Source organism: Equus quagga, chromosome 14 (genome assembly GCF_021613505.1).
Source record: "Equus quagga isolate Etosha38 chromosome 14, UCLA_HA_Equagga_1.0, whole genome shotgun sequence".
NCBI classification, from domain to species: domain Eukaryota; kingdom Metazoa; phylum Chordata; class Mammalia; order Perissodactyla; family Equidae; genus Equus; species Equus quagga.
Genome location: NC_060280.1, coordinates 77,161,953 through 77,188,554, shown reverse-complemented (window position 1 = coordinate 77,188,554; position 26,602 = coordinate 77,161,953). Strand labels below are relative to the sequence as shown.

At 49.2% G+C, this 26,602-nt stretch overlaps 1 protein-coding gene across 5 annotated transcripts in view; it reads right to left on the bottom strand.

The window, feature by feature from the left end:
• Nucleotides 1-25,730, bottom strand: part of FLI1 (Fli-1 proto-oncogene, ETS transcription factor) — a 122,394-nt gene extending 96,664 nt beyond the window's left edge. The window contains exons 1-2 of one of the 5 annotated variants that reach the window (XM_046686007.1): nt 25,475-25,730; nt 24,197-24,277 (exon numbers count right to left, since the gene is read on the bottom strand). In XM_046686007.1, coding sequence (XP_046541963.1) covers nt 24,197-24,235 — 39 coding nt within the window. In that variant the 5' untranslated portion in view covers nt 24,236-24,277; nt 25,475-25,730. Of the gene's footprint in view, nt 1-16,024; nt 16,466-16,550; nt 16,891-16,978; nt 18,008-18,048; nt 18,164-24,196; nt 24,278-25,474 lie in introns of those variants that run through there. The other 4 variants (XM_046686010.1, XM_046686008.1, XM_046686009.1 and 1 more) reach the window with 4 other exon arrangements.
• Between the last annotated feature and the right edge of the window lie 872 nt (nt 25,731-26,602).

Below are 26,602 nucleotides of genomic sequence, written 5' to 3'. Positions count from 1 at the left end.
AGAAAGTGTTACACTGGCTAATTCCAAGTCTGTAAATGTTTAAGCAAGACATAGGGCAGAGTGAAGGCGGAGGGATGCTGAGTTTGTCCAGAACCTTTGTACAACCCAACCTCACAAAGAGACACCACGGTCAAACAAAAAGAGTTTCCTGCAAGGCTGCATGTGCTTCTGTTATGTGAGGCGGTCTTCATAACTTGAAATATATATATTTGAGATGCTAATCTCTTTACCCTCACTCCATGGTTTTGGTGTAGAAAAACACAGAATGCTCCTTTGATGCACCATCAAGATCTTGGTAGTCGTTTGATTTCATGGGGAAAAAAGCAGTAAGCCTGCTCTTAGCCAGGTTGTGGCTCCTAAATTACACAGGTTAGTATCTGAGTAGCTCAATATCCAGCCCCGTGGACTTTAAAATCCCAATTCTGTTGGCTAGGCATAAAACTCTAATCCATAATTCAACACGTTCAGGAAAAAAGACCTAAGGAGAAGCTCTTAATCTCAATCCTAAATGTGTGGATGAGCAATTTAAAATGAAAAGGGTCACTTTATTTTCCTTTCTTTATCTCTTCGTTACTTAGCTACTTCAGTGTGGGTAGAATATGGACAAATGCTCTTCCTCTTCGCTTCACTTCTGGTCACATAATCATATTTGGTTGTGTAGTGCAGCATGGACTACAGATGCAACCTTTCCTAAAATATTGATGATGCATAATGACAACAAAGACTAAACCCGCCTTGTGTAGTCTCATTACATGGGAGAAGAGCTGCCGACTTCAACACTAGCAGAAGACCATCTTCAAGTCAAATTACTTTCTGTTGCCCCTTCACTCACACTGAAGTCAGTTAAACCTGAGAGTAGCTTCAACACAAGACAGACCATCACAGCCCAAACTCACTTACAGTCTTTGATCATGGGAGTTCAGTTCTACAGTCCCTCTTAAGTTGGAAAACTCTTCTTTCTGGAAGGCGATGGTGAAGCAGAGCTTATAGAAGAACTGAAAACTCTATTATCCAGCTTCAGGCCTGGCCCTGTATTCCCTTAACCTATTGCCGCCAGGACACTGAGAAGATAACAGAGGAGATGGCACAGGCGAATGTAGGGGGAGTCAGTGGGCGTTTAGGTGTTAGATAGGTATTTTAAAACTATTCAAAAGGCAATTTTGCAGAAGATATGTGTTTTGTATTCTAGGAGGGCTCTTGACTCTTTAAAAGCAGAGATAATCCTAAAAAAAAACTGAGTAGCTTACATTGGACAGGAGAATTTTGTTTCTCTGGTGTTTTCAATTTCACACAACTCTCTTTATCAGCAGCACAAGCCTGGCATTCCTGAAGCTGCACTCATATCCTGCCATCGGTTTTTACGTAAAACCCCCATTGATTGGGGTGGGAGTTTCATGAGTAGAACAATGGCCGGATATGAGGGAGGGAAAGGAAGAATAGGTGATGTTTGGTCTGTCCTGGTGCACTGGGAGGGGAGAGTGTCTATATGGGCAGAGATGTGAATACACAGCTAATTGACGAATTTAGCCAAATGCCAGTAAGTCTTTGGAATCATTAAAGCCAGAAAAAAGCAACCCAATGAATTCAATTTAAGCAGCATTTATTATCCGTTATGTTCAAACACTGACCTGGATGAGAATAATAACTAAGATAATAATAACTAGCATTTACTCGGCACTTTATAGTTACAAAGTGCTTTCACACCCACACTTCTTTTGATTTTTCTAATTAGTCAGTAAGGCAGGTAAAAAACTTAATATTTCTTATTATTACTATCATTTCTATTCTTATTTTATAGATAGGAAAGGAGAAGATTAGAGAAGTTAATATCTGGCTCAAGATCACACAGCAGGTTTAAACCCAGATTTTCACACTTCGGATTGCACATGGCTTTCATGGAACCAATCTGCCACCATCACGATGACTTGCAAAACACTCCAGCCTTTCACTGCTAGCTTTAGTACGATGTTTGGGTCCCCTGTCTCAGGCAAGAAGCGCCACACAGTACACAGCATTCCCACTTTACATTGTGTGCACACAAAGTTAACACTTTGTAACTCCAGCTGACTGAATATTGCTAACCAGCTCCCAACAATGAAGAGACGAGGGTGATCTCTCCTCAGAAAAAGTCCAAGTGAGGCCCAGAAATGGAAATGTTGCTTGATTTACAGTTGACAACAAGAACAACTGTGTAATGAGCCACCCAATAGTTAGTCATATTGCAATAATTAATTAAAGCTTTTCTCCAAGAAGTTCAAACAACTCTTCATTCCAGACTTTTACCAAATCCATGGGAGAAGAAGACTGTCCTTCCATTAGTCTTAGTCATTTTGGGTGGATGGAGAAGCAGATGTTAAGAAAGGGAGAGTAACTTTCCCAGTGTCACCCAGCTAGCCTAAGAAACCAGGAGCACAACTCAGATTGCCCAAACCCCGTGCCACTTTAGCACTTTAGAGGGACTTATACAGACACAGAATGGGTCCTGTCCCAGGGGAGCATAGGTCTGCTTTGTCAGTGTCTTCTGCATTTAGTGCAGAAGTGTACCCAGGTAGGTTCATCATCAAAGCTTTTTCATGACTATGAGGAAGCAGATGGAGGATGAGGCTTGCCATAACTGCAGACAACTAGCTCCCTCCAGTCAGAGGGGAGGTGAAGGTAGTGTTAGTATCTGTAAAAGGTCATGCCACCGGTTCCATCTCCAATGAGACTGACCGCTCAACTGACAGCTCATTGATGCTGACTGGCTGCATTATGAAGGACACTTATGCTCCATGTAACACTCCCCTGACCCTTCCAGAGGACCTGAGCTCAGAGCCACCCTTCTCTCCTGGTGATGGACACACGAAGGTGCCCACCTTCAGTGATGCCTGATTTTTCCACAGGAGTTCACCTTCACTGAGGCATCCATCTCTTCCTTTCCCCTTGTAAATGTGCTTGTTTTGTGCACACTGGTAAAACATTCTCTCCTGTTTCAAATTATTTTTAACAATTAAGCATGCAAATGTCTACGCAACATTTATTAAACTTCTGTGGACATTTAGGAGTAAAAAGGATGAACCAACAAGAATCCGAATCATCAAAGAGCTCTTACAAAACCAGCATTTTGAGCCTTTAATTGGAAGTGAATCAGAAACAGGCATGTGAAATTTCCCATGAAATACACACAGGGTTTAAAAATCAAAAGAAGGGTGCTCTGGGCAGAGAAGAGTCTGGGTCATACCTCGTCTGAACTCATGGAAGACATGACTGATTCTGATGAGTTCCAAACCCAGCACGTTGCTTGATGGTAGCTTGTCTATAATACCGTCTGGGGGCAACCTCTGGGAAGGCAGGGAGGGATCACCATAGTGTTCCTTTACCACACTACATACCCAGTAAGGATACAGAGATCCACAAATCTCCAGAAGGAAGAGCTTAGAGGCCCTAGTGTTCGGAGCAGCAGATCCTAGGCACCCTGGGAAAATGCTCCACATGCCAGTTTCCTGAAAAGACATTTACAGGAAAGTAGTCTGCTTTCTCCTTTCTCTTTCTAGAAAAGTGCAGAATGTACAGGTACCCCTGAAATCCTTGACCTCTAGGGAAGTCCTATGTTGCACCAAAGACCCTACTTGAGCAAGATTACTTGTGCCTTTGACCCAATATGCTCTTTTTGTGGAGAAGGCGAAGATCACAATATGGTTCTCTACAGACAGCATTATCAGGGCAGGGGGAGTTGTGTGAGGTAACACTTGGATCTCTGCTCTAGGATTCCTGACTAAGCATGGGTGGGTACAGGACTGGTGGCAGAGTACAGTGCCAGGAAAAGCAAGATCTCACGCTCATACATATAAATGTGGTCATGCTAACCTTCTCCCTTGGCATCGCCAGAGCAGGTTCTGTGGGGCTGAGCACCCTAGTCATGCCCACGCCCACCCTCACACACTCCTCTCATGTCATAGTTTCTGAGTTAACTTCTTTGAGAATATCCTTTCAACCTATTTCATTTGGGAGAAATCAGTATGAATTACCCATGATGAATTAGCCCTCTTGTCTTAAAAATACGTCTCTTGTCAGGGGAGCTACATTTCAGCCTCAATTGTTTTCCATTCCGAATCAGTGATCCTTGTAAAGAGAAAAAGCTCCTTTCATAACATTTGGGTGGCTGCATGACTGCTTAGCTGTCTAAGTGGTTCCTATGGAAAATTCCATCTTCGCTTCCCCAGGAGTATTATGACAATGGTCAAGAAATAAGATCAATGCACAAAGAAATCATGAGTACCTGTGGATTTAATAAGTCTTGATATCTTTGCTCCTGGAAACATCCTCATTGTGGATTGTGTTGTCTGGGCATATGAATACCTGAGTTCTGCTTCTAGGGTCTCTTGCCCAGTTCTCTCCTTTAGACATATCACATCTTGAAGCCTCAGTTGTCTCTTCTGTGCAATGGCGTGTTATGTTCTAAGAGTACTGGGAGGAGGGGGGTACTATAAGTTGGCAACTGTGATATTTGCCTTGGGAGATATGACAGATACAAGCAGCTGTCTTAGCAGTGCCCCCTTGTTACCCTGGATTATGCCTAAAGGTCTTTCAGAAATAACGTGTAGGGTGGGTGGTGAGGCCAAGTGGTGATGAGTGATATGGCATACTCCTGACAAAAGAGGAAACCAACACCTTCATCCCAATTTCTGGAATTTCTTCTTCAACTGACATCGATAACACTTTGGATATACTTTGAAGCTTCTTTTCTTACATGTGTGTTTCTAGAGCTACAACCTCAAACACAGATAGGTTGAAATCTCTAAATAAGAGGGTTTCTTTCCTGGCCTGTTATATCGAATTAGGATAACAGAGGAGTAAACCCTACACGGAGAGGTGTTCCAGGTATCTCTTGAAGATGCATGTGGGTATGGCATGGGGGGTGTTCATGTAGTGTTAGTGAGGAGAATGGGTTAATTTTCCCTCTTTGAATGAAATCAAGCTACAAGTAGGATGAGTTCAAGTGGCTCATTGACCCCTGATAATTGCACATGGGGCCCATCATGATGCTGTATAGAATGCTGTGAAAACTGCAAAGGCGGACACTCAGCCCTACGCATTGAGAATGAAAATTTTAAAATAATACGTTCTTCAATACTAAATTATGTTTGCTCCCAAGGATCCTTGGAGCTATGGTTTTCTTTGTTCTGCCAAAGGAAAAAGGAAATACATCAGGAAGCTGGGCCAGTCCACAGGAAGTCTCACTTGGGCTGATAAAAGGAACTAATGTGAGGTGGCTGTGGATGCAGTTATAAGTCAATCAGCCTTGAAATAACAAGAAGTGCTATTCAGGAGAAACGGGAGCCTGAAGTTAGCCTTTCTCGATGATTTCCTTTTAACCTTGCAAAACATTCCCTTCTTTGTGTTTTTTAATAACCCCCCCAACCTGTTTTTATTTTTTTTAACAATGTGTTTAGTTTGTGTGTGTACATGAGTGAAAGAGAATAAAAAAGGGAACAAGAGAGCAAGAGAGAGGGAAAGGTAGGAGAGTAGAGGAGGAAGCATGTCAAGTCAAAGAATACGCTATTCTCTGCTGAGCTGCAAACCGTTTTCTCTTTGTCATCTCATTAGCTCCTTAAAGTAAAACAGAACCTGTTGGTTCCAGCCTTGCTTGCCTGCTCTCCAGTATACCTGCAAACAAAGCTAGGCAGCCTCTCTCACCTAGGAAATACAGCGCTTAGATCCCCCTGCATAAAGGGTGGCAGAGAATTGAGCAACACCATGAATCTGACCAGGGCAGCCTGTGGGTGGGGGTCACTTAGACTAGAGGGAAAAACAAACAACAACAAACCCTAGGTGGTCCTCAATCGATGGGTTAGGTATGAAGCCTAAACTTTATGGATGCGCGTGTCAATCTGGCAAGGTATCACAGTGGCTAAGCTCTATGAACTTGGGAGGCAAACAGGATTAGGTTCAAATCGTTGCTGTTCCACTTTCTACCTGTATGACCTTGGGTAAGTCGCTTCACCTCTCCAAAATGAAAATACCTACATCTTAGCATTGTTATGAGGACCAAACGTGAGTATGTCTATAAAGGTTAAAACAGATACTAGCACATAGTAAGAGCTAGACAAATAACTTACTCTTTTTCTTCTTATAATTGCTCCTTCTCATTGTTACTCCTCCTCAGATGGAAGGTGAATTTCTTGCTCTTAGGTGAGGAGTAGGGAAAGAAAGGCCTTAGCAAGGGCCATTGGGGCTCATGCAAAATGGTGGGCGATAGTTTCAAACTGAATTGGGGCCTTTCAGGGTTGACTGTGCCCATAGCACAGCACCACCACTTCCTGTTTGAAGAAGAAGAAAAAAAGCCTTCCAGAAAACTCATTAAGAGGCTCAAAATTCTTCTTGGACATCAAATAAGTCCTCAAAATATTGTTTTTTTAAGAGTTAAGTGTAAATGAATCAAAACCAGACGAATTCAATTTCCCTTCAATTAAACAGGATTTTTTAAAAGTCCAGGGGAAAGGCGCTTGGGGCCATATGCGTTTTGGGTTTTAAATGAGACCAAATTTTGGAAAAGAGTGTAAGACCCCAAAGCAGAGTCAGGCCCTATTCTTAGTTTGTATTAATGTGAAGGGATTAGCACAGCTCCAGTGTCACTCGGTAATAAAAACAAGCAGCTCACAGAAATTCACAAAGCACCTCCTAAGAGCCCCAGCCTTCAACTGGCCTCAAAGATCACTCCATAACTTGGCCCTGGGATTTCGGGAGAAGAGCCACGTGGGCCCAGATAGAATGTCTATGAGAGGTTCTGTCATCCACACCCTTAAGTAAGAAATGTTTTTAAAACCTACCCAGGATCAGAGTCTTAAGAACATGGGAGCTCAAAGGAAATTTTGAAATCATACCTTCATTTTATACATGAGAAAAAACTTTTCTGTTTTTTAAAGGTTGGCATCTGAGCTAACAACTGTTACCAATCTTCTTTTTTCGTTTCTGCTTTCTCTCCCCAAATCCCCCCAGTATATAGATGTATATTCTAGTTGTGGGTCCTTCTAGTTGTGGCATGTGGGACGCCGCCTCGGTGTGGCCTGACGAGCAGTGCCATGTCCACACCCAGGATCTGAACTAGCGAAACCCTGGGCCGCTGAAGCGGAGCGCGCGAATTTAACCACTTGGCCACGGGGCCGGCCCGAGGAAAACCTTTAACGCAAGAAATTTTACGTAAATATTGAAGGAGTGAAGTGACTTGCCTAAGATCCCATAGCTCATCTGAGGTAGAGCTGGGGCTAGAATTCAGGTCCCCAGATGCTAGGCTGGACTATTTCTCTTTGTACTGACTACAAAACAGGGTCCAAAAGTATCGGAGATCAACTCATTTGGGGTACAATGATGTTGCCCAGCCCAAGTTTTTATAAGTCATCCCTCTTTAATTTTTACATCAGTTTTTTAAATTATAAAAGTAAATATATCTTAGTGATTTAAAAAATCAAATAGTACATAAGTTTGTATGTGAGTGTGAAAAGTAAGAGTCTACTTCTCCCTGCCCAGAGGCAAGCGCTGTTCATATTTTCTTGTATATCCCTCCGGAAACCGTCCATGCATAAATAACCACACGTATGTGTATGTTTTCAGTTTTTTACAGAAATGTAACCACGCATTTTGGAACTTGCTTTTTTCCATGTAATAACATACCTTGGAGATGAGAACTTTCTAAATCAGGGTAAAAAGACAACTGATTTTATTCCATTTAACAGTTGCATTGTCTTTTCTTACGTGAATCTTCCACAATTTATTTATCTAGTCCCCTAGTGATGGATGCTTACACTATTTCCAATTTTTGACATTACAAACAACGCAACAAGAAACATCTTGTACATATATCTTTGGTATCTCAGTGAAGATGTCTGTAGGATAGCTTTTTAGAATTGGAATTATTATGAAATTTGTATAAATATTTAGCATCTCAATAGATGTTTCCAAATTGCCCTTCAGAATGATTGTATCAAGTTATACTCCCACCAGTATAGTAAGAGAGTGACACGCGCCCTTACTCTTTCTAACATGAGGTATTATTATGAAGCTGTTTTAATCCTCGCCATCCTCATAGGTGATATGTTGGAATTTCATTATTTTCATTTGAATATCTTTATGTGTGTGCTTGAGGTTCTTTTCATATATCTATTGGCCATTTACATTTCTTTTTCTAGAATTATCTATTCATAGCATTTTAATCTATTTTCCTGCTAAGTTGTCTATCTTCTTCTTATTGATTGATAAGTAGTCTTTGTTTATTAGGACATTTGCCCTTTGTTTCATGTATGAGAAATACTCTTTCTCAGTTTCTTATCTATGTTTTCACTTTATTGATGCTTTTTCTCCATGTTAATATATAAATAAATAGAAGAAGTAAAGCTGAGAAAGGGAGAGTAAGAAGGAGTCTTCTTGGCTGAAGCCCTGTTTTCCAAAAGTGTCCATACAATGGACTAGTACCACCATGAGTGAAGGGGCCATGGAAACTATAAGCTCGTTGTTACCCTTGGGAAAACGTGCCTAACTTTCCTTAGAATGAAAAGCCACAAATAAAGATTTCCCCAGTGAGTACTGCTTCTTTTGGAATCACCAATAGTCAGAGCTTAAAATCAATCAGAAGACAGAGAAACCTCTACTCTCTAGAGGTCTGGAAGAAATAGGATAGGCATCTTGTTCTTGTTCATCTCTGAGGAGTTCTGCTGAGCACTGTGCCCAGCAGTATCATTCAACTTTGGGCTGAATGAATAGATGAATGCGTATGAATTGAGATAAATGAGTACGGACAAAATGACTCTGCAGGCATGGGAATTTCAATCGAAATGGATGAATTTATATGCAGCAGCACTAACTTAAAGACAACTCGGTAAGATGAATAATTTTATAATACTAACCTGTTTGTTTTCACATTTCTGCTACATGAACAACAGTGCAAAATCATTCACTCTCAGACCCCTTCACACATAAAGTCAATAAATACTCATAGATTCAGACCTCACAACTATGCTACTGGAATGTTAGATTCCAGTAGACATGTGAATCCCACCCATGTCTAGAAACTCAATTACAGGTGCTCCCACGGCCCCTGTAATTCTGACCCCTTGCATGTGTGCACTGAGATGAGATGGGACATAAGGTCTCTCTTTACCTTGGACACAGCACTGTCTGAGTAGTGGGCCTTGCTGTTGGGAAAGCATTTCAGTTTTCAAGCCCACATTCTCTTGGAGTGGCTTGAAAAATTACATACTCTGAGATTTGGACCATGAACTAAATGGCAGGCACATTGCTCCCCCAAGATGGGAACTATCTTCAATATTTCAGGATTTTGGTTCAATTTTGTAGATACAAGCAATTTTGAAGCTGCTGTAAAGTTGATCTGAATTATCTGAAAATGCATCTGGACACTTAATGTCTGATCCTACTTGGAATGATGGTGATAACTGGTAGGTTTTGGTTTATTTGGGTGAAATGTTGGCATTTCTAAGTGAGGTGATGGGCACAGCCAACCTATGAAAGTATGTCAGACCTGTCTGAATTTCCATAGAAATTTGATTTGAATCTCAGGGAAACAACCTTTCCTTTTGTCTCTTCTCAGTTACTCTCTGCTGACTCATTCTCAAAAGGAACTAAAGTTGTAGCCCAGGATAGCTGGCCCAATTGAAAAAACAGCTTGTGGTGAAATCTCCAGAACACTGCGAAAGAAGACACATTTAAAGGAGTGAAAGGATAATCATATTTTTATGAGATCTGGTGAAATAGAGTTTCTTCTCCCTCCCCTGACTCCATGTTTAGTAAACAGGTATCTTTAAAGACAGCCGAAAGCACGGGCAGTTGCCTGAACCTATCCCTGGATGTCTAATCCTGACTGCTACTCACTTCTTTTGGCCTCTGATAAGTGATGGAGCCACTCCCATCTCCACTTCCTAAAGAGCAGGATGAGAATAGGAAGGATCAGTTCCTAGGAGATTTGCACAGCTATGTAGGTCATCCCTCTATTAAAAATGTTGCGGTTCTTCTTTCTATATATTTTATAAAACCCAAATTCTTTGTATGATATTTAAGGTCCTCCAGAATCTAATTCCAACCAATCTCTCCACTCCTACCTTCTCCTTCATATGCATTCCGCCACTAAAGTATTCTACTTTCCTAGAAAGCCCTTACACCGTATCTTCCTGTGTGAGTCCTACCCGTCCCTCAAAGCCAAGGTCCAGCCCACCTACGCCGAGAGGCAGGGAGGCTGGTGTGTGTAGAAAAAGCAAGCATTCTGGAGTCAGAAACACTGGGCTTGAAACTCAATTCTGTCATCTATTAGATGCCATCTTAGGCAAGTTACCTAACCTCTCTGAACTTTGACTTCTCCGATTTAAAACGGAGATGTGATGGTGTTGCCTTGCACAGGGCTGTGGGGAGGATTAAACGCAAGAGTGTATGTGAAAGTGCTTTGTAACCAGAAGGGACTACATAAATGTTATTACTAGGTCTTCTCTGTCTCTCCAGTTGAAACTGCTCCTTCCTCCCTCAAGGCTAGCATGACACTCACTGTGCACACATACACACACATACACACACACACACACACGCGCGCACACAGGCACGCACGCTCGCGCGTGGCTTATCCTCCTGCTCAGTCTCCAGGGCAGCAGCCTTTTTGCCACTGGCATTGTATCTTAACAGCACTTAGTCACCCAGTTCAGTCCCTGCATAACAGTCATGCAAAAGACCTTAGATTTGCATGGTTACTGACTTGCATTCATAAGGCTGGCATCAGTTTATGATGCCAATGGGGCTAAGGGTACAGATTCCCAGAAGGCCAGCTTTTCACAGAAAAGGGTTATTCTATGGATTGTCTAATTCTGTCAAACTTCCAAGGTACTGGCCCTGGGAACGATAATGCAGGGATAGACAAACCCTATTCATTGCCTCTGAGGAAACATCTCTGTACACAGGCTGCTGATGTTGGGTCTGCCAGGTGAGTAGAAGAATTAGAGTGACATCACTTAGTAATACCATGCCACTGGTAAATTAATACATGAATGGGATGAACACTATAGATATAAATCATTGAAGCAACAGAAAATGAAACAGGGTGTAGTCTTCTGCAGAGGAAAAGACACCTGCACAGCTCTGAGATTACTAAAAAAGCTATCACTACTGGCTGAAGATTTTGTGCAATTGTGTGTGTGTGTGTGTGTGTGTACATAGTGACCAATGTCCTTTAGTCTTCTCAATTTGTCACAAAACAACAAGCAAAAGATAGACTTAGAAAGACTGTTTTAAGCACAGGCCAAAAAAAGAAGTCATGTTTTTCAAAACAAAACAAAAACATTATTCTATACCTACATAATGCAGCTGGTTGTCTAAAATGAATGAAAATAGGAGATTTCCCATTCTAATCCTAGATGGTTGGTTCTTAATCTGCAAATCTGTTTATCAAGCTTCAGACAGAATGAGACTTCTCCTAGAGAAGGCTAAGACTTTGCTGATAGCCTGAGTGTTGACTTACAACTTGGGGATGTTTTCTGAAGTTTGAAGTAGGATAAACGCCTCAGTCCATTAGAAATACTGCTCGGTGCTTTGTCATCATAAAAATTTTCCCAACATTTTTTGTCGCTAGGGCAACTCAGTACTAGCGTTAGACTAATGTTCCGTTTCTAGAAAATAGCCTTGGTTTAAATCAATCACTTTCTAAAACCAAAGCCAACTGGTTGACCCCAAACAGAAGGAGATATTGAAATCCTAAATCTTATTCAAGACCTGCTTTCCACAGAGTCTGGAAGGTTGGTCCATAAGATATGTTCTAATGTATTGAATATATTTTATTTAAATAGTCAAATATTCAATTATTAAAAAAATTGAAATAAGAATTCACCCACCTGTCCTGGTCTGTAGAGGGGCCTATTAGCTATTTAAGTAAAATATTGTATTTTTTGTTGCCTCCTGGCAATAAAGACCTTACTTGTCTACAGGAAAAGAAGGATTTATTTTGGAAAACAGTTATGTAAAAATCCTATTCAAAAATTTGGAATTTTTTTAAAGTATGGAAACAATTTAAGATGGTAGTAATACATTTTTCATTAAATAACAGAAGTGTCTTTAGTCCGAAGTACCAGATTCTTCATGATTTTTTGTTTAAAGCCTTCTCGGTCTGTTTCTGTTTCTTTCTCTCTCTCTCTTTCACACACACACACGCACACACATACACGCTGCCTCCAGGATTCTATAATTCATAATAACGTAATGAGAGCAACTAAAATCTTCATGGTATAGTGGAAAGAACACTAGCTTGAGGGCTAGAAGCCTTGAATCTTCACTCTAGCTCTGTCCGTAGCTGGTGTGTGATCTTGGATAATTCACTAAGCAAATCTGGGCCTCAGTGTCCTCAATCATAAAATGAGAATATCAGCTAAATAATCTCTAAAGCACTAAAGTTGCAAACCTGTAAACTTAAATTTGAACAGCAGCAGAAGTGGAAGGCAGCTTTTTTGCAGAAATTATTCACAAACAAACCAGGATTCACCATTTGGTTATTACCTGAGGGGAGCAATTCTATATGGTCAGGGGGACAGATAAACTGATGAGTCTGTCTTGTCTGGAGTTCTCACGAACCGAGGTGATGTGAAGGTTAAAGGTCGGGAGGAAGGGCTGCACTGTTCAAAGTGAAGGCAGCATCCCTTTTTGAGGACAGAAGTCAAGTCTTTGTCCCAAGTATTCCTCACTCTCCTGCTGAGTCCTGGGATACCATCCTAGAGTTTCTGGATGGGACAAGCATGCCCACTCAGTGATAGCCTGTGCTCCTGGCCTATCTGACACACGGCCTGGGCTCTCTGCTGGTTTCCAGAGCCCGGATGTAGCTCAACCGCTCTTTCCCGTTTTGCTCTCCCATCATTTGCTGCTTGGACGGTGCTGCCCTTTTCTGAGGTAAAGGATGAAAACTGATGGTAGTTTTGCTCAGTTGTGACTCTGTTCAAGGTACCCTCCCTGACCATCCTGGCTGATGCAGCTCCACCACTTTCCGCCCCCTAACCTGCTTTACTGTTCTTTGGAAGACGTATCACACCCCGGACATAGAGTCATGTATTTACGTGTCCATCACCTCCACTGGAGTGTAAATTCCAGCAGAATTTTGATCTCTGTTTTATCCTTAAAACATAAAGCAAAGCCTTGGAACATAATAGACACATAATTAATATTTGTTGTATTGATGAAATATGTATTATGGCAAATCCAGACCATGATTTGATTTTTTGACCAATTGATCCCCATAAGCCCTATTCCCAAGGAGAAATTCAATCAATGCGCGTTCAACTAAAGTACCAGACTTTATTTGATCCTTACTGTGACTTAGGGCAAGAAGGTACTTTGGCCTCATTTTATAGATAAGGAAACAGAGACTCAAGGAGCTAAGTGCCTGGCTGCAGAGTATGCAACAACTAAGTAGAAAGCTGAGAATGAACCCAGGTTTTCTGACTCCCAGTCCGCTGTTTATTTTCCTGTTTCCCTATTTCATTCACCATGTCTGCACCCTCTCTGACTGTTTCCCCATCTTTAATGGCACCATGTGTACTGAATCAAGCTCCCATCGATGAAATAATTAGATGCAATTGAAACCCGCCTACAACTAAGACGCAGTTTTTGAAACCAGGTCGTTTCTTAGAGCAACAACCAGTACCACGTGCTTTTCAACACTGATAATATCACTTTTCACTGCTGATAATATCACTGTGGGGTGCAGGGGCAGGGTGGGGCGTAAATATCGCAAGTTAACTTGTCTGTAGCAAAAGAAGAGTGGAATGGCTCCCAGAAACTTTGGTCCTCCCAACGTGATGCTCAGAGGAGACATTCTTGGACAGGAGAAGCAAATGTGATACGGAAGTACTTATCATAACAGGGGCAACGAGATTGAGATTTTGTAGTCACAGAGTTGTGCAAGTTATGCATAAAATAAAGGGCTTCTGCAAAGAAATCCAGACTTGCCTGACATCCTGGACAAAATACCTCCTCAGTGCTGAGACCCATAGGTATTTGGAAATATGGACACGCCTTATATTTGAGGAAGAAATACACAGGTGCACAAAAATCACATCCCAGAATTACTCAAAGATGATTTGTCAAGGCCATTCAAACTGGGAACACACATTCTGGATTTGTGTCTAGAAATTAGATATGGTATACAGTGTCTTCAGATCTCTATCAGTATAGACAGGACTTTGTGGACCTGTAGGTACATGTTCGTGTAAGAGCATATGAGCATGATATTTTAGGAACAAAGAGGATTGGAAAGATACATTGTAGAGGTAATTTAGTCCCCCTGTTTCATTTGTACAACGATTTTGAAGCTTAAACAGGCTTAATGGACTATGCATTCCCACATGGAGACCAGGAGTCAGCTGGCCTCTCCTTGTCCACTGGCCTCTCCTAGCACAGAGGGAGTGGGGTCTGGGAACCCCGAGATCCAAAGGAAACTATAGCTTTCACACAATTTAAATATCAAAGTATACACTAAAGACACACTCCTTCAGAGCTTTGGAGACTGAAGATAGCTTGAAAACCACTGCTCTGAGGCTGAGTCTGCACAGCCAGCTAAGCTGGATGAGAGACAAGGGTGCTCCTGGGGAGAGTCTGGAGGGCCTCACAGGCTCCCGCCACCCAGAGGAGAAAGAAGACCTTTACTCCCATCCTTGGCATGAGGCGCCAGGGGCCTGGTCTAAGCCTGTTCTCACTGCCTCCCATGCCAATCCCTATGTTGTGTATCTAAAGAAGTTAGCACATCCTGGGTACACAGACCACAGCTTCCTCCCTTTGCTGAGGGCCTGTGCTTAGAGGTCTGAGCATCGTGGAGATATTGCTTCACTTCTCCTTAGGGTGTCCACATCAAGACCCTGGAGCCATCTTACCACCCTTCCTGATCAGAGGGGGGCCTTCTAGGTAGGTGGTATGTCCTTACGAGGGGGAGTTTTCTAGAGTGCAGCATCTTATTACTAAGGGAAGAAGACAGAGACATTTGCATGCACGCATCAACACGAAGAGAAACAGGCATAAAATGACCAGTGACCACCCACCCTCACTACAGGAGTCCTCTCTCACCCACTCCTCACCCACACACTCTAAAGTGGAGGAACCCAGACTCACACAGGCTCCGCTCAACCCATTACAATCACTTATCTCATCTCCAGATTTTCAAGTTCCTTTTGCTGGTGCCTTTCACCTAAGTCAGCATATTTCAAACTTTCAGAGAGAGAGAGAGAAAAAACCTTAGAAAATAAAAACCACTACCCCACCCAAATGATAAAAATCTCTTGATTCTCCAAGCCCAACATCTTAGCCCTCTCTTACTCAGCCCAGGGTAAGGCGTCGGTTTCTTTGGGTTCTGGGGAATGGTTGGCTCTGCCGGTCCCCACATCACCAGCCTAATAGTTTTTCCAGACCCACGGTTGCTTGGTGGTGTGCGACAGCCTCGGAGCCCGCTTCTGGCCCCATTCATTCCTCTCAGTCCTCTAAGGCCAGTCACATTAGGGGGTGTCCCTCTTCTCTGCTCCTGGCCCCACTTCCCCCTTCCAGAGGAGTAGGCAGTCAACCCTCCTGAAGTCTGACATGAAACCCAGACCCTCACCCGTCTCTCTGCGCTGCAATTTGCAAACCAGACCCAGGCGTGAGAGCCCATCGGGGGTTGGGGAGTAGGATTTGGCAGGGCAGTCCCGGGGTCTCCGACTCAGAGCCAGCCACCTTAGAAGCGGCTCGGAAGGGCGCGGGACCCTCTTTGAGAAGACCCCGGGAGCCCTTGCCCTGGAGCCAGAGCCCGCCCGGGCGCGCAGTGCGGGAGCCGGGCGCAGAGGAGCGGCGCGGACCGAGGCTGTGGAAGGATATTTCTGCCGGAGAAGCGGCGAGGCCGGCCCGTTAGTCCCGGGGAGCCGGCAGCTCCCGAGCGCCGAAGACCCGGCAACAGAAGTACCAAGAGGAAGGGAAACCAGCCCGCGCTGACATGTAAACAGGGGCTTCCATCTGGAGGAGCAGGCTCACACAGACCCCCAGACATACTCACTTGCACCCCGATCCGCCTGCAACCAATCCACTCGCCCGCCCGGGGGCCCACCAGGCGGGGACCCGAGCTGGCGGCGGCTGTAGCTCTCGCCCCCGCCGCCTTCGGCCTCGGGTGGGAGGAAGCCGGCCGCCAGGCGAATGCCCAGCGCCGGGGCCAGGGCGCCCTGCTTGCCGGGTGGAGGGGTGGACCCGGAGGTCTCCGGCCCCTGGCTTCGATCCACGCCGGGGGTCCCCAGGCTTCACGCCGCCCCCACCCGCAGCCCCGCCGGCAGCGCGGTGGGAGGGGGCCGGGCTCAGCTTTGGGGCAAGAGGGGCGAGGGAGATCGCCTTCGGCGGGGAGCCGGGCGGATCGCCCCCGCGAGTGAGACTCGCCACCGAACGCGGGAGGAGACGGCGCGAAGCCGGGGCGCGGAAGGAAGGGAGAGTGGCCACGTCTTCCGGGACCCCGGCGCCCCGCGCCCAGTCAGCCTGCCTCCTCGCCTCCCTGGCCGGCCCCGCCGCTGCGCGCCCACTGCCCCGTCGCTTACCTTAATAGTCCCGTCCATTTGTCCAAGTCTGCAGCCGAGCCCCCCAATATTCCACACATTGACCCGGTTACAGCCTGACCTCGCAGCCCCTTCGGATTAGCCCGGCGCGGCCTCGCTGGCGCCCTGGGCCCTCCCTGCGTGCCCCCCGCGAGCGCCCTGCCCTCGCTCCCCTGTGCACGTTTGTTGTTGTAGCGGAGCGAAAAAGAGACAGTTAACCGGATGAAACTTTTTTTCAGCTAATTTTGGGAAGTGACTTCACTTTGCGAATCGGGGAGGAAGTCCTATCTCTCTCTCTCTCTCTCTCTTTCTCTCTCTCTCTCTCTGTCTCGCGCTCTCCTCTCTTCTCTCCCCTCTGCTCTCTCTGGTCTTCCCTCCCCCAACACCCCCTCTTCCTCCCCTCGGCTGGTCCTGCTTTTCGCATCACTCACAGTATATAAATATACGTGGAGATGCCCAGATACATTCATGCGGTGCGCACACAGGATGCTTGCTGCTGGGAGATAAGAGCGAGCTGGGAACAATGCCGGGGTCTACGCCCGGCGCCCGCGCCCTGATTCCCGCAGTCTGCACCCCTGGCACCCCCAACACCTTCCCCCCGAAACTCCAAAACCCAACGTCTTTGGCCTCCTTCCTTTTCCCGGGACTGTTGGCTGAAGGTGGCCCTCCTGACTCATTCACTTTCCGTTTCTTCCCACAGATAGGTTCATTAATGCTTTTTCCAGCCGGAGTCAAACTTTTTTGGGGGTTGGAGGGCGGGAGAGATTGCTCGCGCTGGGGATAACCTGGAGCCCGCTGTCCGGGAAGATCCCGACGCAGACCGAAGCAAACCAACCATTAAAGAATGCATCCAATGGGAACTTTTCCACTCAGGCCCACGGCTGCCGAGAGGCGGCCGACTCCCGGAGCGGCTCACTTATCCACGCGGACTCGGGGCGGTTTCGGACGGACTCCGGCCGTCGGGGGCGCAGACTCGGTTCCCAGCGCATTGTTAGCAGAAGGGTGCCCTCGGGGCGGCGCGCCTGGGCCCCTGCTCCTGGAGAGCTCCCGGCGCCCACCGAGGGTGGGGACTGGCGGTACCCTCGGCCACCTATCCCCACCTTCTGGGTCAAACCCCTCGCGCCTACCCGGACCCCACGGCCCAAACCCCGGCACTCAGGCCAGAGCCGCCTATGCAATGCCACCCCTGGCTCCAAGAAGCCTACACTCCAAGCCTGTCAGCAGGTCTCAGGAGCGCAGCATGCAACATCGCGGCACAGACTCGGACTTCTCACCGGGCGAGACCCGGGACCCCTGCTCCGGACCATCACCCCCACCCAGCCGTGAGGCCGTCCTCCCCTCGGCCCGCCTAGCCGGCCCCGCCGCCCGGAGCCGTCCCCGGTGCCCCTGCAGTGCTGCCGCACGCTCCAGTTGAGGCAGCTACAGGAGTCCCGGCGCAGCGAGGCGACTCCCCGGGCGCGCTCAGCCTAACTCCCTTCTCCCCGACTCCCAAACAGGTTACCTTGTCCACGCTCTCCAGACCACGCTTTGGACTTTCTCACTTTTATTTAAGAGTCGACCCGGGGAAGGAGGAAAAAAAATCCACAGGAGATCCGAGTCAATTGGAAAGAAAAAATTTCAAAAGGGTGTCCACGGCGGCGAAAAAGGTGACATTAATTCTTTATTTCTTCAGGAGCAATTGAGCCCAAGAGCTCGCTCGCTTGGCTCCCTCCCTCCCTCCCCCCACCCGCCTCTCGAAATTAGTCTCATCAATTCAGCTCCAATTTTGGGTTTGAATACAGACACGGGTCTGAACGTGACCAGACCTGGAGTGGCGGGTGCAGCCTGCCAGCAATTGAGACTTGGTGTGTGTACGGAGGAGTGGAGTGGGGGTGGGAGAGGGAGGGGGTGGGGTGGGGTGGGGGCCGGGCCGACCCCCCCCCCCCCATCTCCTGTCTGCTTCTCAATCCAGGGGTCTGCTCCGGGGCTCCCCTGGGACCGCCACATCTGGTTACCGCTAGCGGGGTCAGTCCCCCCCTTTGCCTGGGGCCACCAGTTCTGGAGTTCAATTAAAAGAAATCAGGCTTAACCCCTTCCTCCCCTCGGCCCGGCAGCCCGCCTTCTCACTCTTCCCTTCAGCGTTTCCACATGCTTTCCAGAGAGGAAAGAGGTTAAAGGGAAAGGAAGAATGAATTACATCCTTTCAAACCCCAAATTGTTTCCTTTTCAGCCCAGACTCTGCCGACCTTCAAACGACAACAGGGCTTTCAGGAGGGTGCGGGGAGACAGCTTCGCACCCGGACCTGGCCAGAAACCCGGAACCCGCAGCCGCTCTGCCCCTCTTTCAGGCAGAGGGGACTCCGACTTCATCACCGGGAGGCCCCCCGGGTTGCTGGGCAAATCCTGAGCGCGGTGATGGCCACCCCACGCCAGCTGCAGCTCCCCTGTCTGCACACACTCCTCCCAGGGCTTCAGGAGGCACATCTGCGCTGAAACCGTTGGCTGAGTTTCTCTTCCTAACTCCTGTTGCGCCTGGCAAATGCCATTGTCTTCACTGCGTGGATCAGTACAGTCACCCCGACATCCCTAGCACCCCCAACTCCTTTTAGCAGGAGATGCCTCTCCCATTGGGAGTGCTCAATATGAACTAAAATGAGGACCTGTCCTCCTCTTTTAGCTGAGGAACTCAATAGCACTTTCTGTTTCTGCCTGTAAAACCAAAGCTATGCCAATTTCGTAATTTTGAAGATGGTGATGGTGGGGAGGGGCTGGCATAGGCATAACTGTCACCCCCTTGTGACTCACCAGCTGGCAGTGGTGCCATGCCTTTTGCTATTCACCAGCCCCGCCATGAGAAGCTTCTGTCCATTCACAAGGTCCTCTGCCCAGAAAGAAGAACCCCGAAACTCTGAATAGCTCTCTGAGGGAGTATAAGATTGCCTCCATCCGGTGTAGACATGCTGGGGGGCAAGTTTGCCCACTTACGTAACACTGGGTTTAATGCTCAACTCTATGGCTGCTGCTGCTTTTTTTAAATCCCGAAGGGGGAAAAAGCCCTAACCAAACACAACAGTAAACAAGTTTGCCCTGTTTAATGTGGTTACCACCAGACATCTGGAAAGATGGTTTGATCCTGGCAGCTCACATTGTTTTCACGAGCAGCCAAAGAGAATATTTTGAATGTTTGCATTGAGACAAATTGATAGAGAGCTTGTGGTGAGGCCGCTACAAATGAAAACTTTCTTGGAGTTGGTGTGTGTGTGTGCGGGGAGGGTTTCTCCTTCTCTCTCCTCACATTTCTCCCCTTCCTCCCTTTCTCTCTCTCCTCTCCCCTCCTCCCTTCTCCTCTGGCCTAGCTAGGGACTGGTGCCCTGGGCCCACACACTTGCACACACCCTCTTTCCTGGCTCATCAGAGACTGTGCTGCCTCTCCCTTTCCCAGACTGGGCAGGGCTGGTGACCAGGAGCGGGTGCTGGGTACCATCCCTGCCACCAGCCCCACCTGGCTTTCAAGTCAGGGGAAGCTCACAGCCAAGGAAGCTTGCCAGCATTTAAAACAAAAGTTACCCACTGGGAAGTCGAGGAGTGCGGAGCGGGGGCTGGGGCGGGGGGGGGAGGGGGGGGGGAGAGCAACAAAACAGCCCACCTCACATTTCTAAGTCTAGGGTCACTTATGGGAAGCATGCACAAAGGGGCGAATATTCAGCAAACATTTGGATTCGGAGCACTTTCATTGGAACTTTGATGGGATGTCTTGCCTTGCACCATCCGCGCTTGACAATATTTTCAAAGATGCGGAAGTCCTGCTTCCCCCGGGAGTCGAGCGGCGGGGTGAAACGTGTCTTGGCTCGCTCAATGTCAGCCCTTTTGACCCGGTCAAGACTTTCCAGACACGGCTTCCCGGGCTTCTTCGGTCCCAGCCTGGGTTGGGGGTGGGAAAACGCGACAACTGTTGCCCGATCCCTGGGGTGCCTCAGGACCTCGAGACGGTCCTATTGCTTGAAACCCTGAAAGATGCCAGGCCTGGCAGAGCGTCTCGGGTGGATCCTTCCCCCTCGGTCCTCCCTCGTCCCCCGCCCCTCCGGTCCAGCGCGGGCTCGGCGGGTATTCGAGCTGGCAACTGGCGGGTGGGGGGATGGGGGGGGGGGTGAAGGCGGGGGAGAGGCGGGGGCACGGGGGAGGGATGGGCCAGCCAGCGCCAAAACTCCAGACTGCACAACTGCAGCTTCAAGTGTCTGGCCCCTCGCTCGAGGCCATAATTAATTTGAGATTTATTTTTATTGGAGAACTCGAGTCTCGTCTGACCTTAGCCAAACAAGGCAGCTCGAGCCGCCCCTGGATGCGCTTGAATGCCGGGGAATATTTCTGCAGGAAGGCTCTGCAGGCGCGCCTGCTTTGAATTTGTTTCTCAGACTTCATCTACTCACAGATTGAAGGAAGATTTAGAGCCTCTGCTCGCCCTGCCCGCTCCCCACGCTCGTTCTTGCCTTAGCGCCAAGCGGGTTCAAAACGCAACGTGGGAGGCCGCTGCGGCGGGAGGGCCGGGGCCCGGCAGGCTCGGGAGGGGGGCGTCTCCACCCTTCCAGCCCCGGGCGCTCCCGGGCTGGTCCCTAGACCACGCGGCGTCGATGAGGAAACCCCAAGGGAGTCCGAGGCTGACCAGAGAGCGCAGGCTGACAAGAGGTGGAGACCAGCCAGGTGCCAGGACCCTCACCCAGTGGTGGCGCCTAGATGGGGGCCCTGGGGGGAAGGGAGAATTCCAGGCTCTCCGGTCTCCCTCCGGCCTGCCTCCCAGCCATCCGAAACAGCATTCATTCTAAGTACAGACCTATGTCCTTGAAACGCCGCTTAAGGACCTGCCAGCCAGATGCTGGCCCTGGGTCGCATTGCCGTGAACAAGCCCGGGCTACCAGCCTCCTTTCGTCGGGTGGGGGTGTCACCCTCAAATGCAGCATGGGCGGAATCCGCAGGCTGGTTGGTGGGGGAGCAGCGGATGCGGGAGACTCGCAAAGAGGGAAAGTGGAGGACCCTGCCAGCCTCGCGTGGGGCGGGCAGCGGCCTGAAGGGATGTGCTCTGCGCGCTGGGGCTGAAAGTGCTTTGCATGGTGCAGGCACCGCGCAAGTACGTGGTCGGGATTACTCCATTGGGTCTCCTGCGCCCTCCACCTTATATCTGCAAGTGGAGCGTGCTGGTTGACCGTTCCCACTGGGGGACCTGGCGGCTTGGGTTTGAATTCTTGCTCTACACCTAGCAGCTCTGTGGCCTTGGACAAGTCCGTTAACCTCTCTGTGCCTCAGTGTCCTCATCTGTACATTGGCGTTATAATACGACGCACCTCAAAGGACTGTCGTAAAGATGAAATGAACCTTTAGCACTTGCCTGGCAGTCAGTACAACTTTGCCCTTATGATTTGTATCTTGGCCCTGCCCCTTGCAAGCTGCGTTACATTATTCCCTCAATGCCTCACTTCCTCATCTGCAAAATGGACTACCTCCTACGGTTCTTATTAATATTAAAGTCAGTACAAATACAATGCTTAGAACAGGGCCTGGCAAAGGTAAGCATCTTTACGTTACCACCATTGCTCACCTACTGCGTGTCAGTGTCTTAAAGTTGCCGGTGATCCCCCTTTGCCTGTCCCTTGCTCCTTCCAGCCTCACATCCTTCCTGAGCGCTCCCCTCCGTCCCTCCCGCAGCTCTTTGCCGGTCTCAGAACCCAGATCGCTGCCGGGTGGAGGGGGCACCCCTGGCTCCTGAGGACCTGGCTCGGCCGGCTCCTGGGGCCCGGGCGCCTAGGCCCGCGGTGTTTGTCAACAACCTCGGAGCGGGTGCCTGACGCAGAGTGGCAGGGGCTTGGCAGGCGGGGACTGTTTGTGCCCCTCTGGCAAATGGTCGGCGTAGAGAGCCGGCGGAACAGACCCAAGATTGTCCCTGCCACGCAGACCTTTCGCCGTCATCAATGCACCCCTTTGTGCAACAATACAAACTTTGTGGCTGCTGAAAAATCCATTTTTTTCCCCTTGAAAAGAGCTCCTGCGGTGAGTGGCTCCTCTGGAGGCCCACAGCTCCCAGACTGCCGCCTCTCCCCCTCCCCCGCCAGGGCCGGGTCTGCTTTCTCTCTGACCCTTGACCTGGGTCAGGCTTCTGGGCTCCCACTTGCCTCTCTAGGGTTCGTCATCCCCGAGGTTTTGGGTCTCTAGGTGTGTGCAGACCCGGGGGTCCGTGTGGTGGGAGAGAGACTGCAGTTCCCCGCTCCGAGGCCGTCTGCAGCCCCTGGGACAGAGCTATTCGGCTCGGCTCGGAGAGAGTGGGGGTGGGAGGCGTTACAGCTTCCTCAACCTCAACCGGACACAGCGAACCCGAGCGCGCTGCAGTCTGACTGTGTATGCTCTGCCTGGCCCTGGGAGCCATCTGTCCATCCATCCACTCACTGATTATCGTCACATTGATTCACTCATTTTTCATTCATTCATCGCTGATTAAACGCCCTTCCCGGCCGAGACTCCAGGACCTGGCTTCCCCAAAGTGACTAAAGACTCCTTCAGACCTCAGGCGGGGGTAGGGAGGGCGGGAAGATGCTACCATGTGTCAACAAATTTCCCGTTAGAGAAATAGGAGAGAGTTGGAAGCCTAATTGGCGCTCCCTGGATCACATTCGAGAGTCCCCATCCCATCGAGGCGCCCGCGCGCCGGCAGACGGCCCTCCTGGCCCTCGCCTTCGCGGACGCTGGCAGGAGCGGGGCTGGGGCGCGCGGGAGCGATGGGGGCCCACTCGGGGGAGGGGTTTCAGGAAGGAGAGGGCGGGGCCGGGACCTGCGGAAGGTACGGGTAGGTTTGCCGAACCGCCGGGGCCTCCCTCCCCCTGAAACGGGGAAGGTTCAGACAGTCCCCGGCGCTGGGCCGATGCCCGGCCGGAGAGAGGCAGCGCCTGGGCGGCGTGAGGACCTCGCTGACGTCCCTACTCCGGGCAGGGCCGCCAGGTCAGCACCCTCGGCCCCGCCCCGCTGGCGGATTTTCATTAAACGTGTAACCCAGATGTCCTGGCCTTGGTTTGTTTACATTCTTGGGAACTGTTCTGGAAAAAAAAAAAAAAAACCCTTCGATATGATGTCAAACATGGCGATCTGCGCTTTCGAGGCGCGGGTGGGGCCAAGGAAGTTGGGCTTGAGGACGAAGGGGTGTAGAACCAGTAGGAGAAGCGCATCCCCTTCGCACACCCGCTCACACACGCCCACAGGCATACATGCACACACGCGCACATTCGCACTCTCACACGCCCGGACACACAGACCCTTAACTCAGCGAACTTGCTGTGCGCCAGCGGCCGGCGCACGGCCCACCAGGACCCGACGCAGGCTCACGGGTCCAGGGGCTGGCGTCTCGGCTGCCCGGCACAGCCTACACCAGGCTCACTCACGTCCATGCTCCCAAACAGAAGCGGCCAAGAGCGTTACTACTCCACCAAGGGTTCCCGCGGGTCTGCGCCACCCTCTTCTGCTCGGGAGCGCCCCTAGCCTCGGCCCCGTCGGCGGAGCAAGCGGCCTGCCACCCTCCCGCCCCGCTCGTTTCCCGGGGAAAGGGGAAGGCACCGTAGGCGGAGGGGTGGGGCCACGACGACGACAGGGGAACTGGGGGTCATTACCTGTTTAAAGATGCTGTCATGTCTTACCTTGACGTAAGACGGTGTGTCAGGGACTGTCTGAAACATCTTGGTTTGGTGAGGAGGGGTCGGGAAGGCCCAAGAACCAACCTGGATAGGAGAAATCTCAGTCACCCTCGAGTGGAGCAAGGGTGAGATGGCGGGGAGCGGGTAGGGGTGATGGAGGGGGAATGCAAAGGGAGAGGAGGACTCGGGAGCTGGGAGGCTCCATAGCCTGGACCTGCTAGGGAGGGCCGGAGAGGTCAGGTACCAGTCGCCCTCCCTGTGCCTCTGCCCCCAGGCTTCAGCCTAAGGGATGGTGAAGACCAAAAGCCAGCTCAGGCCGTTGGTTCTCTTCCCGCCTGCCTCAGGGCCTGGGTAGTTTCACGCCTGGGTAGTTTCACACCTGGGGACGCCAGGGCCCATCCTGGCCAGAGGAGGAACGCCAACTAGGATAGAGGTAGGTCTCCTCTTCCACACAGCCCCAGGCCACAGGCAACAGATATTTGCAGAGCTGCCAATGCTTGGGCCCTCTGGCCATAGACCTTCTGCCTGACTCCCCCACCAGCCCTAGGACTCAACCAGGGTCCAGCTGTCCGCTCTTCCCTGCTAGGGGACTGCGTGGGGAGGCAGGCTGGCTCAAGGTTCTGGAGGTCTATGGAGGCCCCTTTCCTAGAGCCCCCAGCTTCTGGAAGAAAGCAGGTTTGCGGGCAGAAACCAAGACAATGAATGAGGGACCTCGTTTTTAGTGGCAGGGGAGATGGTGTCTGAGGTCTGAATATTTGGGCTGGACACAGCAAAAACTCTAGGCTGCCAGGTGCCTCTGCGTGAGTCTCTCTGTCTTGCCAAGTCTGGCGTCTGTCTCTCTGTTTCCCCTTCCTTCCTTCTCTTAAAGCATCTTTAACGTGGCCGGGTACAGCTTCTCCAGCAGCCAATGTGTTTCTGATAAACCACTTTTCTCCCTACTAACAAATTCCAGCTTTTTGGCTCCTGAAGGCACAGCAGACACACACTAGTTCAGGGACCAGGTCTGTTTCTCTGGGCTCCTAGTTTCCCATTTACTGCCCCTTCTCCTGCTGCCCTTGCTCCTGAGTCTCCCCCATTTGTTTTGAAAGTCTGAGTGAAATTTGCAAGAAAACAGAGAAGGAGGAAAAAAAGGAGAGGAAAGAACACAGTGGAGAGAATGAGAGAAAGAAAGAGCCCCAGAAAACCTCACATTCCCCAACTGCAGCTAGAGCAGACAGCCGGTGGAAGGAGGCATCGCTGGACCCTGCACCCCCCAGAGATCTCACACAAACGAACACTTACCTTAAGACACCCTTTCCTGCTAAGCCAGCAGGAGCGGAACTCAGGCAGCTCCAGGATGTTCAAGTTGTTGGTGCAGATTCTCTGGGCTGGGATCCCTGGCAGTGCGGAACTAAACCTGCTGGCTGCCTGGAGTCAGTGTGCCTTCCTTTCCAGCGCATCCAGGCAGACAGCCTCAGCCCCTGCGCGTCCTGGGGGCTTTGGGAACACTCAAGTTTGTCTGTGCATCCTGCAGCTTTCTTCTCCGCTGCCTCACTCCAGCTCTCTCCGTCTCACTCCCTCTTCCTTTCTCTTTTCCCGTCTTTTAATTTGATTTCCGTTTTCTTATCAATATTTCAACTGCCATCTGATGAATTGTTCTAATGGACCGCCACCCATCTGCCCCCAGCTGCTTTTCCTGAAACCTCCCTGTGTTACTAGGAAATGTCAAGGGACACTCGAAACCACACACATAAATGTAAAGACCTACAGCTATGTAAAGCCAAGAGGAGACATGGAGACCCAGGCCTTCTGTAAACTGATTATTTAGTTTCAAATCATTGCTCTGCAAATAATCATTCTTTAGACTTAAACAATATGAGTGAAGTTCTCTTTGATTTTTCAAGCCCTTAAGTTTTTTCCTGCTTAAAGGTGACTCCTTCCTCCTGTTTGGTCCTCCCCAGGAAAAACCTCCTTCTGACCCATGTTTTCTAAGCAGCATCTAGAACAGCAAAGTGGATTGCAAATGTTAGAGAAACAACCCTATTATGGGATTTCAATTTAAAGACATACACACATTTTAAAACGCTCTTGCTAAAGGGTCGTTTCTGGGTCCTCAAATTTGTGTTTTGTTGAAATTTGGAATTTTGCTCATTTCTTCACTTCCACTTGTAGACCTGGCCTTAGATGGGGCTCAGATTTCTGAGTCCGTGCTTATATTAGCTCTTTCGGTTGCCCAATCCCAGGGCCATTCTCCATAAAACAGACCCAACCGTGCTGAGGAGTTGCGCCTGTGCTCCCTCCCTGGCGGGGCGGTTTTCACACCCTTGCACATGCCTCTCCTGGGTCTCCCGTAACAAGGAACTGCTCACCAGGCCCCTGCCCAGAACATACTGCAGGGACCAGAGCAGATGAACTTGGAGTGGGGGAGGG